The 16,283-nt window shown below is 29.4% G+C and overlaps 2 protein-coding genes across 2 annotated transcripts in view; both read right to left on the bottom strand.

The window, feature by feature from the left end:
- Positions 1-5,093, bottom strand: part of LOC129966434 (phospholipid-transporting ATPase ABCA1-like) — a 59,125-nt gene extending 54,032 nt beyond the window's left edge. The window contains exon 1 of the mRNA XM_056080858.1: positions 4,907-5,093. Coding sequence (XP_055936833.1) covers positions 4,907-5,093 — 187 coding nt within the window. The remainder of the gene's footprint in view (positions 1-4,906) is intronic.
- Positions 5,094-8,502: 3,409 nt separating this feature from the next.
- The window catches only part of LOC129965771 (phospholipid-transporting ATPase ABCA1-like), a 48,779-nt gene continuing 40,998 nt past the window's right edge, over positions 8,503-16,283 (bottom strand). Inside the window, exons 22-23 of the mRNA XM_056079946.1 lie at positions 13,753-13,975; positions 8,503-8,928 (exon numbers count right to left, since the gene is read on the bottom strand). Of these exons, the coding sequence (XP_055935921.1) occupies positions 8,758-8,928; positions 13,753-13,975 (394 nt within the window). The 3' untranslated portion in view covers positions 8,503-8,757. The remainder of the gene's footprint in view (positions 8,929-13,752; positions 13,976-16,283) is intronic.

The raw sequence follows: 16,283 nt of genomic DNA, 5'->3' as shown, positions 1-16,283 counted from the left end.
GTATCAGCAATATGTTCATTTGAAAATGTGTCCAAAAGTTGTATTTTAAAGGAATTTCAAACCTCTAACCAGGCGAAACAGCTTTTACATTATTGATATCAATTTTATGCTAGCTAATTCGGGATTATATGAAATTTTCTTCTAATTATTCATAGTATTCCTGAAGGGCATTTACAGACTTTTAGTACTGGCCAAGTTTACAGAAATCATTTGTTTTTACATAGGGGTCGGAAAAGAAAAAGAGTGGGGTGCTACAATGAGTTCTTGTAGTGAATTAAGTGAAACTTAAAGATACCCCAAATATAATTTAAAACAGATATTTGAAGAACACAAACAGTAATACTACAGTATACCAACTCAGCTCCATGAATATCAGCATTGCGTGTCGTACGCAGCACGACAGAAATGATGGTGCCAAGTAGGATTAGTTTAGTTATATAAACGTCCCGTTTTAAAGCAAGACTAGGGCTATTTTGGGACGGACCTCGTAATTTTGAACAGCTGTCGGACACCTAAGCTGGCAACCCCTCTCCATACTTCCGCACCACATCAGCGGAAGACGTTTGGCCCCGACGAATTTAGAGTGCACCGGACCAACTTACACGACCGTTCTTCGTTGGAATCGGTTTTCAAACTTGAAACCATACGGTTCCGAATTTGAGGCCTTGTCACCAGGCCACCATGGCCCTGGCAAATAGGAGGTAGCATCGACAGCGAAGGTTTGTAATAATTAATGAAGGTGTTCGAAATGTTGCCATCTGAAGCTATACAAGTTTCGCATGCACTTGTGTTGTTTTGTTATTGTAAATTTGTATTTTATTAAATCTATGTAGTGTAATTTTATGTGCATCCTATTCTTTTGCTTGAACTCTCTGTTATAAGTAAAAATGGTATATTTCAATACGCCCGATTAATTTTTTCAATTTTGCAGAGGCCTTTCGGAACTCATTCTATATGTAAAATAACGTTAAGAACGCAAAATTTAGTCAGATATTATAAATTCATTGAATTCAGTGGCTAATTTTTCAATTTAGTGACCGTTCCGTATAACTGCATATGTCATTACATTGTCATATATATATGTAATTAAAATTTTAAAATCTAATTTAAATGTTAATTAATTTTCTAATTTTTATCTTTATTTAACCCATATAAACTTAATTCTAAAATGGTCTCTTATTTCTTGATCCAATTCCACTTTCCTGGTCCATTTTCTAAAAATGTATTCTGTATATCGGAAATATTTTTCCAACACTTCACTTTCAATGTTCTGTATTTATAAATGGAATTCACCTTCTTAAAGTGACGTTAAATATTTATAAGACTAATAATAAAAAATAAGGCGCAGTTAATGGGCGTACAAAAATGGAAAATTGATCCAAAAGATTTCACCATTTTGCAAATATTTATATAAGCACATGCCACTTATTGGCAATAAGGAACCAAAACTCTTTGAAATATTTGTAGTATTTTAATTACAGTTTCATGTAAATTGCTTTAATATAAGAAATCAAATAAAATTATAAATAAACACTGAAATTTAATTAAATAGAAATAAAGCTATTAGGATTACAGTAATTTTTAGAAATATTTGAAGAAAAGTAAAAACTAATTCCTATGCTTATTAAGCATATCATTAAAGTATAAACTTCCAAAAAGTATAAGCAATATTATTATGATAATTAATAAATGAATAATGCTTTTATTTTAGATAAAATTGTTGTAAAATAAATGGTACATGGCAAATTCTCTCATACTAGTTTTTGTGAGCAATTATATTTATAAAACCACTTCATGCAGCATGAAATTATTTTACAGAAATAAAGTACTTAAATTCCTAGATTCTTAATTAGAATGTTTGGTTTCCTGAAATACCATGTTTCGAATTTATAGGTCAAACATATTTTACATAACTTGCCTGTTTTACTTGAGTACTCCTAATTCGTCATATCTGTTCGATTAATATTTTGTCATTGACAGTGTTTGCAAAATTGTTTCTCCACTCTGTCAACAAAAATAATAAAAACCAAAAATTCACCCTTAATATCTAAACAGATATAAGTCTTAAAGTTCAATATTTCAGATTTTCAAGCTCCAAAATCCTGCATATGAATAAGTTTGATGATACACATTAGATTCAAAATATGCATTAACTTTTTCTGTTTATCTTCCATTCCACTGAAACAAACTTTTGCACGAAGAAAAAATTTTTGTTTTTTGTGACTTGTGCAAAAATATTAATGAATAATGAAGTTATTTTCTTTTGATCGCTAGGATTTGAAAATGATATATTTCATTTTTTTAATTGCATAGTTTTGGATTTAAATAAAACTTTAAGCGTTTTTTTTTCAATGCCTGCAATAGTTGTTTTGCCATGGTGCTAATTTCATTATTTCTTTAACTAATTTATTGTCTAAATCCATAAACTCATCTGTCTGTATTTATTTTTTGCCGTGAGTATGTTATTATATGCTAATATGAGGAGCATTTTATTGTAGCGAGTTCACAAATTGTACAGACTAAGTCTATGGCAAAGGATACCGACGTGCTCTGATTGGTTTAAGCTGTTGCTACTAGCGATAGGCGAGGATCGAACTCGCAACCTTTGGGTTCGTAGCCGAGTAACAAGACCACTAGACAAAAGAAATTTCTCATGTCTCGTAGCTGTTATCTGGCTTATAAAGCGTCACCACAAAGCCTTGGCATCTTTTTGGCAATGTTTTGCCAAAAAGATGCCATACCGAAATATATTTTTATAAAAATAAATGAAATATGTAAATCCCCCCCCTCTATTTTTTACGGTTTACATGTAATATTAATCTGGAACACATATACAGCAGAAAAGATCAAATCCTGAAACCTTAATTCAGGAAATATAAAAATGACAATTTATTAAAAATATTTTTTTTGTATGTGTTTCTTCTTAATATTATTTTGATATAACTAAAAAAATTATCAACGAAATCACATATTTCGTTAAAGCTAACATATTTATACGTTTTGGGCATTAAGTAATCATCTCTCCATATGTAGTTGATGGGAAAGTAACAAACGTTCAGCCACAAGTTTCAATGACTGCATAAATTATCTAATAAAGGCACGAAAATCATAGAAAAATAAGAATTATTTAATTGCTGCGTTATATGTTGAGTAATTACTTTCATATAGTTTTTATACTTCTGTGCATAAACAACATTAGTTACTTGTATTACTAGTATTATTAGTAATATTTATTATTATTAATAATAATTAGTATTAGTAGTATTACAAGTAATATTTAGAGAAAATAATTATATTATTAAAAATTAGATCGCCTTGATATTCACTCGTATCTTCCATACAACTAATGAAAGGTACAAGGTTTGAGCCAAATAAGCGAAAACATCACTAATATGAGTGCAAAACATTGTCGAAAAGATGCCAAGGCTTAAACCAATCAGAGCACGTCGGTATCCTTTGCCATAGACTTAGTCTGTACAATTTGCGAACTCGCTTTATTGTGCGTGTGATTTGTAAAATGATCCTTACTCCAAGTCTTCTTCACAGGTTCAATCTCTCAGGCAACTCCTTGTGCATCAAATGCAACGAAGACAGCGATATTTCCCACATCTTGTTAAAATATTCAAAATATACAGTCTACAGAGATGCGTTCTGGAAAAAACTCAACATCGAACAGCGGAACATTTCTTTTGCCTTTTTTTTGTCTCAAGCTCTCGCAAGCAAACATCATCTAAGCATGTTTATTCAAGCCCTCAAGTATTTTGATATCCATTAACTGTAACTTTTTCGCTCCATTGGGATAACAGCCTTTGTCGTTATACCTCTCACTGTTTATATTCAAGTATGAAGGATATTATGGAGAAAGATAATATTCTGATGAATTCTTCACGTTTGCAGTAGAGAATGATTTTAATTTTCCTTTATACTGAAGCCTATATATATATATATAGGCTTCATCTGATGGATATATATATATAGGCTTCATCTTCGAAAATTATGTGCTAGACTACTTTCATCTGATGAAAAAAAATCAATACTATTCCTTTTAATTAATTAAGAATTTATTTTTCGTTTCTTCGATGATTTGTATTCATTTCCTTTCATTTCCTGAGAGTTCGTTAAGCATTAGTATCTGGAGTGGTAAAGAGTAATATGTGATCCTAATTCACACAGGCTCGATACTCACAAGGTAATATTCAGAATTTTTAAAAATGCCGCTTAACGAAATGGCGAAAATTTTAACAAAATCCTTTTTTAATACATAGGTTGAGGAAAAGCATATTATTAAAAGTACTTAAGTGAGTATCTAAATTAAATCAAATTGTATTAACTCTGACAATACGGAAATAATTTTAAATCTTAGCTTCGAAAATTATGTGCTAGATTAAAAGATAGACTGCTGTTTTAAAAAAGATTTTCATAATTCATTTTTCTTAAGCACTAACTTGAAATATTTATAATCATTCGATGTAGACACCTGTGTTGTACACAATACATTTACACACCGAATTATTAACAATATTGAATTGCACATTACACGTTGTGCACATTTGCTTTTAAAAATATTGAATTCTCACAATTTTGAAACGGTACGAATTCTATTGATGGTCAAATGATCTTCTCCTTTAAGAATCTCTGAAATATCGAATGCTATAAATTGATTCCTTCTTCTTTGGGACCAACTCATAATTACAGGGTCGTAGAACATTTCCCAATTCCAGCGAGAAAAATAAACACTTTATCTGTCTTTAAATCAATTGACTTATTTGTTGTACAATATCAAATATCCTACGACATCGCTGGAAATTTGTTGTAGACATCATTATTGTTCATATGGAAAGACTGTCAGCAACTCAAGCTCATAGTCATGTTGTGTCAGCTGTAAACATATATTGTGACTTTTTACTTCCAACTACTGAGAGGCTGGGATAGCTTGGTTGGAAGGGACTACTGAGAGGCTGGGATAACTTGGTTGGAAGGGCGGTGGATTCGCTATCTTTGGGTTGTGAGTTTGAACCTTGCCGGCCGAAGACTCTTGGCGTGTGTGGAGGTTGGCGCACGTATAAATGCGTCGTGGTCACAAATTCCTCCATGTCGAGAGTGATACCACTGGGGGTACTGGTTCAGAGGTGATCGTTCTCTGATTGAAATCTAAATTACGATCTGTGGACGAGTGAATGAAATGCATGAATGTCCTCCCCGTGAAACGGGCTGTGACGTGTGAGTAGCTAAGACATACTCTAGGCCCTAAATGGTGCTACTGAAAAACAAGAAATGCTCTCTTGGCTTAAAATCGCTGATATCGTCAGCGGGCTTGTCTATGACAAGTACCATTAAAGACAATAACTTCAAAACTATTATAAAATTTCGGAAACGAAATCAGAAATTGTAACCTCCTACTTATTGCTTAAAAACTATCAGAACCATTTCTATAAGACTTTTTCTAATTTTAATTAATTAATGGTTTATTTTAGTAAAGCGTAATTTTTCTTCCTTAATAACATTTTTATGATTCTCGAAGAATTTTTATAAAGGATAAAGATGGTTATTTTGCCTGAAAAAATTAGCAAATTCTTTGTTATAGCATTTGCTTTTGAGCGCTTGAATTTGCTATTTCCTTCAAAATTAAATACATTTTACTTTTCACTAACGTGATGTTATGACAATGGCAAGGCAATGAACGATACAGATTTTGCGTATCAAGTTGCGTAGTAGTTGTTAGTGAAGAATATTAAATTTAATTCGAGAGTATCAAGTATAAAAAAAGTTTCAAGTATCGCATGATTCCTTCCCATGGAATGCAATCAATGATTTTAACTTTTAAAACATTTGCATCATGAATTTACAAATTTCAGCATCGATATAGTTTTCAAGAAATTGGTGGTATATTTTTATCCATATCACTTGTCTCTATATTCAGTTTATTTTCAATTTTAACAGATAATTACCATTTTTAACCAACAATTATTTTCTATGTTTCAAAACGTAGAATTTATTGACTTATTTATGTGGTGCCAGGTGCCTCAATTCCCGCCATTGAGCAGTGCCTCTGGCGGAGGAAACGAGAGTTGCTGGTAGTTGACGCCAAGACAGGCCGATGTGAAGACGAACTATTACGATGTGTTGTTAAAAGACGAACATTTATGTTAGCTCTGAACCTGATTATTGTAGTGTCATCCTGTAAATTTGTCATCTTCAATTTATTTATCATAATTTGTGTATTCATCATTAACTAATTATATTGTCACTCATTAAATTCTCAAATATCAACTAACTCGAATTTGTTATTGCTTGGCCATCACCCCCACATTTATTTGTATTTTGAGAAGTTTATTCACTTATTATGTTTATAAAAATATATATTATGGGGATTTAGATGATAACTTTGTTATGATTATAATTTATCGAAGATTATGCAATATCACAGATAATAATTGTTTTTTTTTATAAATTTTTTAAGAGAAATATCACAATTTTAACATAATTCTCATTTATATTAGCACAGAATATTTCAATTATAACAATTATCAAGAATACAGAAAATAAATACAAATATCACAGTTTAGAAGCAGGTAAAAGAGAAAATGCAAGATTTTATAAAGCTTTCGATTACATTTGCAGTAGTTAAATTCAAATAATATTAAAGAGATATTATTACAATTTCTGAAGTTAAAAGGGAAAAAAAAGATTCTGAATAGTTTTATCTTTAAATTTGCAAATTATAGGCCTTTGAGAGAATGAGAGAATATATTTTGCAAACATTTTTTGAAAAGAAAGCATTCTATTTGATTCTAAATATTAACGTAGAGAATTTTGGCATTGCATGAAGTATTTTTTACATATTAATAGCATTCAGGTTGTTGTTCAATAAATAGTGGTGTAAATAAACATGATCCTCTCTTTATGTATAGAATATATATATATATATATATATATTCATATCATTACATATATATATATATATATGTAATGATATTTTAAACTCTTAATTTAATTCAAATTAATTTCCAAAACTTTATCTTAATTTAGCCCATCGTAACTTCATTCTAAAATATTCTCTTATTTCGTGATCCAATTCCACTTTCGGTTTAATTTGTAAAAATAATGCGCCATCAGTACTACGTATCAAGAGAAAGTGATACTTTTGCCCTTATCAGAGGTCAAAATATGTATTTCATCTGGAACGACCGGATGAAACCTGTGACCGGAAATCCTATCTTATATAAGACTAGTGATCATTTTTTCGTCCCTTTTTGCCTTCTGCTTTTGTGCCGCGCTGCGCCTTCTTGTAAATAATCATGTTTGTCTCCCGGGAGAGAAGAGAGAGAATAAAGCGAAATTAAAAATACAAAGTCTCATCTATGTCTTCAAATCTTTCTTCTGCTTCAACCAAAAAAATATTATATATAAATATACAATATTGCAATACTTCAATGATTATGAAACAGTAATATTTATCACAGTCATAGAACTAATTATTAGGATCTAATCCTGATTTTTTTTTCAAGGAAACCTTTATTACAGTAAATTTCAATCAATAATTCATCAATCTGAAAAAACACTCTCAGAAATCAATTGTGAATTTGCAAACTGATATAATATAATCTTCGTACTTACACAGAAATTGCACCATTATATAATTTAAAATATGTTTTCGTTTTTATTTTAAACAAATATTTTTGTGTTGAAATTCTTGATGAATGTTTATGATTCTAGCATAAAGGTAAAACGTTCTGATACCATCTCTCTTATTAAAAGTTTTTCAAAAAATTATATATATATATATATATATATATATATATATATATATATATATATATATATATATATATATATATATAAGATTTTAAATTCTCAAGCATTTTTTACCTGATGAATTAAAAATTTATGAACTACTACTGCTCTTTACCTAAGATCTGGCAATTGTAGATCATATTTTTAAATGGAGATTGAAAGAAGTCACCTATATAATTATATAATTTAAAGCTAATACTATTTTTTTAAAATTAAATACACTAATAAATTAAGGATGTTACTTTGATTTTGGTTTTAAATTGTATCTATTATCTCCTATGTTTAAGTTTTTATTTATTTAAATAAATATATACAAATCTTGCTTGAAGCAATGAATATTAGGAACTGCAATGACGTTTTAATAATACTCCAGAAAATGTAGATTCCACTGAAAATTTAGAAATAGAATATTTCTTAAGAGAAATTTTATAACAATGACATAATATCAACTACTTTAATTATAAAGTAATTTCATTAAGGTTGTCACTGATGATGTTTATAATTAAACTATAACTTATTCCATTTTTTGTTTGCTTTAATTAAGATATTTCAAATTACAGCTTAAAATTCCATAAATTTTGAAAAATGATAAAAGTCATGTAATAAACATAACAGCATAACATGTATTTATAATTAATTATTATTAAAAATTGAAACATGCATTCAATGACAAATCATTCAGTTAGACATTAACAAAGTGTGTTAAAACCATTTATTAAGTAAATTGAAATTTCCGAAGTTTTATGTAATTTTTGAGAAAATAAATAACATTAAAAATTTCTTATTAAAAGAAAATTGCTTCAATAAATAGCATATTGCATTTTATACATATATACAATAGTAATACTGGGAGAAACACAGGAATACAATAATGGTTCAGTGCAGTCTTAAATTCCGCTAGAAGAATAACCATTTCCTTTTTATAAAACAATTTTTCTTCTTGGCAATCTCCGATTTATCTGCTTATTCACTTGAAGCTCTCTGGGCTCGAGCAAAAGTCAAAAATATCTGTTCTAAAGAGGTGTCGCTGATCAGATAATCTTCCAGTGCAAAGTTTGTTTTCATGTGTGACATGAATCTGAAGAGGCGGCTTAAAGTAATGGAAGGATTCACCACGTGGTACTGAAGCATACCCTGAAAAAGCACAGAAAAAAAATAAAAATAAATTAAAAGAATAAATTATCTCGATTGATTCGTTTCAAATCAAAACGAATATTCTTGATAAATTCTAGTATTGTGAATTCAAAATATTATATTCTAGTATTCTTGACTAATCAGGGTCAGGTTAAGTCTTCTAAGATGCTCGAGCTTTTTAAAATTTGGGGCCCTTTTTCCGCTGAAAACAAACATTTTTTAATTGATTTTAATTTAGAATTTATATAAGGCGCTTAAATTAGCAAATTAAAATACTAAAATATAAGAATAACCTTCAAAAGAATTTTTATATTTAAGATTTTTTATATTTAAGAATCTTAAAGAATTTTGTTTTTCGCTTATATATTGTTTCGAATCTGTGATGCTGCTTCCCAGCATAGTTGGTTCCATCATCAGAAAGATAGTTTTACAGTAATCTGTATTGGACATCGGAGGTCCCAGAGCTTGGCGACGAACTTGGCGACTTTGGCGCCAAATAGATTATACCCGAAACATCGAGAATTTTCCAGATCCGTCCAGTAGGAACCGAGATACGCCTCGAACGTTCCTGATTGGTTGAGAAGCTTCTAGCCCCACCCCCTGAGACCTATAAAAGTAGGCAGTCTGCAGCTGCGGGAGTAGTCGGAATCGACGGTGAAGAACAAGTCTTCCAGAGATTAGCAGAGCAGCGACGGAGTCAAGCTAGTGCTGAACTAAGCTGTGCGCTACTGTCTGCAGTATAGTCTTGTTGTATGCACGTCTCGGCTGAAGATAATTGTCTTCTCCGTGCTGTATATAGTTGTCGTCTTTGTGCTGTCCTGTGTGTCTTCGTGTAAATAAACGTCGTTGTTTTTTTCTACTGCCGCCTGCTGATTGAGCGTTCTCCACACCATATAACTTCCACTATCCAAACGAACCCGGAAATTTCGTAACAATATATATAATTAAGCATTATAAGATTCGCAGTCAAAATTCTAAAATAATTTTGATCAAAATCGTAAAAAAAAATCAAAGGCAAAACTTTAGCACAATTTAAGTGATATTTAATTATATAAGCGTGCACTATTTTTTTAAATTTAAGAATTATCATATAACATAAACCTTGCGAACGATAATTAATAGGGAATAATATTTTAATAATGTTTTAAAATTCAAAAAATACTTGATTTGAATGGGAATAAGCTGAATTGCATGGCCTTTATACTTACAAAATTTTTATTTTTATATTTCAAATAAAATAATTTACGTTAATTTATGAGAAATTATTTAAATGAAATAAAAAAAATACATATATTTGAAGATACCGAAATAAAATTCGAGTTACCAAAGTTATAGGCAATTGTCTGATCTGCGTAGTTAACAATTGGCAGCTGTAACTAATACAATAAATGAAAAATTTACAGAAATGACTATCAAGTCTATAATACAAATCTGAAATAGAGAACTGTTTGGTTTTATCTAACCGACTCTTAAAACACCAAAATCTCTCTATTTTTCTCAGCCATCATCCTTAATTAGTTTAATTCTATGCCTCCATTCTGTAATATTTGGGTCTTGTACAGTATGAAGTATGAAGTAAGTTTATGATACATGTTTTGTATCATAAACTTCATACTGTTGAAGTTTATGATACATGTTTTGTTGATTATATCTTTTTAGCAAAGAGATATAATGAAGAATTTATAACTCTCTTTCAGAGAAAAATAACAAAACAAAACAAAAAAAATGAGAGAGTACCAGCACTTTTCAAAAAATAAAATTTCAGCTTATAAATTTCTTTTAAAAAGGCTTATAAACTCGCTTTTTTTATACTTGATATTATTATGATTTTAATTTTATTACTATATCTATATGGTATTTTAATAGAACTTTCACATATCTACCATCCTTTACATTATCTTACATTTTCGTGCCGAATTGTATGCGCCCAACTCTGCTCTTGGTGAAATGAAGTTTTTTGTCACATGGTTTTCATTTATCAAGTAGTGGAGATCGCTTCTAATGTGAGAATATAAACGTAATCCAAAAACTCGATAGAAATTAACTTCAAGAAAATATTAAAAATATACTTGTAAGTAAAAAAAAGGCAATGTTTTTAATCGCAATAAAGAATTGAAAATTGAACTATTCAGGAGAACTTGGTTATCTTGTAGATCTATGAATTCTCATCTATTCGACAAGTCATACTAACAGACCAGTACATATATTCAAGTAGATAAAACATTCTTTTTTATAAAGTACTAGCAGACCCGGCCACATGTTGCTGTGGCTAAAGTTTTTGTTATATTACATAGTAGCAAACTATTCAAGGGAAACGGTAGGAGAACACCAGTCATGGGGACCACCATGCCTTTTTACACAGATGCCATTTGTAAAAATACATGGGGACCTCCATGATTGATTTTCTACTACCGTTGATATTGAGTAAAAATCAATACAAAAAAAAAATTAAGATTTCTTTATTTTTTGTATTCAAGTTTGTAACAAATGAGTACATTACAAAGTTGTTAGTAAAAAACACGTAACACTTAAACTTATAAATGAGATAGGTAAGGCAGATAGTTTTAAATCTTTGACATTAATCTTTATTATTTTGAATTATAAATACTTTTAATTTCAATTTAATTTAGCACTAATCGGTGCACAATATTTTTGGTTAACCTGTCTTTAGCTAACACAAATAGATTTGACGGTTTTCCTACACGTGAGCATGCAACATATAGTTGCCCATGAGAAAAACATGGATTTTCCAAATCTAAACCACAAATGGACATTGTTTGGCCTTGAGACTTATTTATAGACACGGCAAAAGCTAAACGAATTGGAAACTGTAACCTTTTGAAGGGTATCGTAGATTCTGATGGTATCATCGGAACACGTGGCAACAGAACGACTTCTCCTTTAAACTTTCCAGTTAAAATGGCAGCTTCAAGTATATTTCCGGTGATCTTTTTGATGACCAAACGCGTACCGTTGCATAATCGAGGTGGATTCAAATTACGCAGGACAATAATAGGTGAACCAATCTTTAATCGAAGATTATGTGGTGGCATTCCAAGTATATCTAGTGAATTTAAAAATTCAATTGGAAAATTTACACTATCATTTTCATCAACAACAGTATCGATTGATTTAAAAGACATCAGATCGCCTGGTAACAACTTTTGTATTTGGAAGTTAATTTCGTCAACATCAACATTTTTGGCTGCCAAAATAGCCCGATCACTGAGCCAGTTATGATTCAAGTAATTACTCTGTATATCTGGAAAAATACTCTGAATCAATTCATTTTTTCCTTGAAGAACAGTGCAGAAATTGTCTGGCAGTTAAATGCATTGCGTATTTGGTTGCAGTTCTATTTTACCATTCCCAATATCTAGTAATTGTTCAGAAAATATTTGTGCTGATGGATTTCGGTGGCATTCGACTGAAAATAATAAATTAAATGTTCAAATATTAAAAAAAAAAAACTGAAAAACGTGCTATTATAACACATTTAAATGAGGAGTGCATAATAACTTTTAATAGAGGTTGAATAAAAATAATGAAAAAAAATATATTTGTACAATTATTGAAAAAGAGTGAGAAGCTTTCTACCACTTTTTTTATTGTATGCATTAAAAAATAATTATGGAAAATGATATCTTATTCCTGAGAAACGTTTTCGGATAGGATCATAAATAATTCGAACATTCGGATTCGAAACGTAACGCAAATGCGGGAGTTTTTCTACGCCAGTTGGGGTAACGCTATGCAGATTAGAAATTTTTAATTTCCTTTATTCTTTTTTATTTTAATTCAAAAGTACTTAAGAATGAATCTGAAAGATCGATTAATTAACAATGTTTAATTTTAAATGCATCAAACATTAAGAAAATAAATAGAATCGTTTCAAATAATCAGCCGAAAAATCTTAAGCCTAGCCTCATGACTGTTGAAAAAAAACTGAAGCCTTACTCATTTGGCGGTGGGGAAAATGAAAAGATTTTTTTGGCGGGAAAGTTAGTTTTTAATTAATAATTAAAATTCTAATTAAAAATTCAAAAAAAGGGCTATAATATCTTTTAAGTTAGATCAAACTGCACACGGTGTGCAAATTTGATTAAAATCGGTTAAGTAGTTTAGGAGTCCATCGCGCACAAACAACGTGACACGTAATTTATATATATTAAGATTATGACTCAAATTTTCTTACACATTTTGAAATTAAAACAGCTAGAGCAACAAAAACTGAAAAAAAAAAAATCAGAAATAAAAATTCAGGGCAGAATTCGGACACTATACTATTTGTACAAAAATAAATTATGAAATACATTTAGTATATAAAAGTGAAAACCATTTTCGGAAACAACGCTTTTAGTTCATTTTGAGTTGAAAATTTGTCTCCTTTTAAAATAACTTCGAGGAAAATTTCGCAATAATGAGCCATTCACAGCTATCATGTATAACAATTTGAACATCATTATTCTCTGAAGTTATCAATTGAAAGAACGAAAGCAGATCTTAGATTTTGAGAAACGGCATTTAGCATACACTGGAACAGAAGTTGAGATTATCTTGAAAAATATATAAACAAAAGGAGTAAAAACAAATAGGACATATTGATGGACCATTTATTTCATTTTCTAATTTGTGTTTATTTCACGAACTGAAAGAAATTAATAATTATTTTTGTTAACATGCATGCCATTTGCTGAATTTAATACAGTGTTATAAAAGGCAAATATCTCAAACAGGTAAAGATAATTAAACGCAAATTTTAAATAGGGTTTTTACAGTTCATTTTGAAAACAATTATTGAATTTAGAATATATTATCCCTTACCTGATGGTCATCTTTCAGATTTGCTCCATGCAGATTACTTTCAACATGTGTCTTAATAGCTGTAATACTCTCAATATTTTCTTGGTCTTCTCTTTTCATTTTGATTATTAATGTATATCCTTGACCGTACTTGGTCTTCAGTTGCTGAATGGAGCCAAGGCATCGAAAACGGCCGTTAACCATAATAGCCAATCGGTTACACAAGGCTTCGCTTTCCTCCATGCTGTAAACACGAAAATATTCTTATTAATTTTTATCGAAACGTCTTGCGCTAATATATTTTATCTTTATTTCTCTTTTATCATAGTTTGACCTGTTTCAGGTTTGTTACAATAGAATTTTTTTAATTAATTTTTCAATCAATTTTTTATATACTAGATTTCTGAAAAATCATAAAATTGAGTCAATCATGATAAAATATTTTTAGATTTTTGATTTCTATTTAATAAAAATTTTAATTAAAGTTGGATTTCATGAGAAAAGTGCTCTGCAGAATTAAATTTCAGAAAAAAACCCTGATTTTAAGCTTCCATAGTTTTTTTAACAATAATTTAAATACGGATGGGAAAGAAAAATACCAAGAATGCTTTATTTAAAATACATCTATACAAGATATCGTCTGAAAACCTTTATAAGAAATTTTTATGAATTCTATAAACATACTGGCAATAGTCAGGATTTATTTTTCATCGTTTAAAAATTTAATTTTATAGATAGAAGAATTTTTCACTTTATTGATTACAAAATACATGAAAAATTATTTTCGCAATTAAATTTCTGCTCCAAAAAAACAATTGTGATGTTGCAAAAAAAAAAAAAAAAAAAAAAAACTTTTAAGAAGATTGTTTGTCAAAAGTAAAAGCATTTGATTAGTATAAAATTGTTTCAAAATTTTATTCCATCGTAGGTGATCCGCGATCTGGTAGATCATAAATTGACTAGCTATCAAAATATCGATAAAGTCAGAGCATTGGCCCTGCGCGATTATTGTCTCACAATAATAGATTTATTGAGCGAGTTACTGTATTATTTGGGTCTTGTAAAGCAATTTTAAAATATTGTTTTAAAACTGGGACCCGTCGAATATCGAGTTCTTCCAAGAACTTTGACTTTGTTCCAAAAACAACAAGCTCAAGTAATATGAGAGATACTTTTTCAAGAAGATTCCTTTGATAAATGCAGTATTACCGGTAATGAACTTTGGCGATAATCTTTAGATTCGAAACAACTCAACAATCAAGTGAATGACATTTGAAAAGTGAAAAACCGAAAAGACCACGACAAATTGGCTCAAAAATTAAAGTGATTTTGATTGATTTCTTTGGTTGTCATGACGTTATGAAATCCTACTAATGTTATAATGAATTCCTACTAAAGTTGCTCAAAAAACCCAATAAAGATCATTATTTTCTGTGTATGCTTGAAGAAATTCGTCAAAATTAGCCTGAAATGCAAAGAGAGAACTTATGAGTTTTACATGTAATTGTTATTCATAAATTTTAACCAAACATTCAAGAAATACTGTTCTACAATCTTCGTATTCACATGATATAGCGCAATGTGATTTTTTAAATTTCCAAAATCGAATTTGCCTCTTCATGGACGCCATTTTGAATTCTTAGTTTGGTAAAAGAAAACTCGCTATGGACTTTGAAAAGGATTAACAAAATCGAACTTAAAGCATGTTACGATGATCGGAAAAATCGTGGGCAGATGTGCATTCTAGTTGGAGGAGATAACTTAGAAAGGTACAAAGATTATGTTGATGTTTTGACCAATAAATTGAAGTATTTTGCTTTATGGTACCATTCCGATCATAATCGTATGAAATAATCGTTAAAGTGCAAAATATATATGTTGAAAAATAGAAAATTATATAATACCAATTTCTATGAGTATTAAAAGGTAAAAAAATCATTTCTGTTATGAATAAAAAAATAATCAATATAAATTATAAAATCTTGAAATACTGAAAACAGTGTGATAGGTAAATTAAATCATTATGAATGTATAATCTTAACATTTCATATTTTTAAAGCAAAACCATAATAGTTACTTCAAAGTTAGAAATACACAAGCTTTTAACACTTTAATTTTAAAAACAGAAGAAAAAAGGTGTGATTAAAAACTTTAGAAAAGAATACGAATTGAATGATATTACAATATCAACCATAATTATTTAACCATATTAGAAAAATATATGAATTACATATATATATATTATACCAAAATCTTGATTTCATATGCAAGCTAAGAAGAAATGTTGATTTATGTACAATGGATTGCAGTAAATATAACACAACACAATATAAATTTTAAAAGATACTCTCAAATGAAATAACAATTTTACAACAAATTCGAAATATAAAAACAATAATAAAAAGATTTATGATAAGCTAATTATGACCGTTAAAAGTACTAAAATATGAGAAAATTAAGCTGCTGTTTATCACAAAATAACAAAAGAAATTCAAATAATTTCAAAAAACTGTGTTTAAAAAGGAAATTATAGCGTTGCTTATTTAAAAAAG

Source organism: Argiope bruennichi, chromosome 4 (assembly GCF_947563725.1).
Source record: "Argiope bruennichi chromosome 4, qqArgBrue1.1, whole genome shotgun sequence".
NCBI classification, from domain to species: domain Eukaryota; kingdom Metazoa; phylum Arthropoda; class Arachnida; order Araneae; family Araneidae; genus Argiope; species Argiope bruennichi.
The sequence above is the reverse complement of the archived record's forward strand: the minus strand, read 5'-3'. Positions and strand labels throughout refer to the sequence as shown.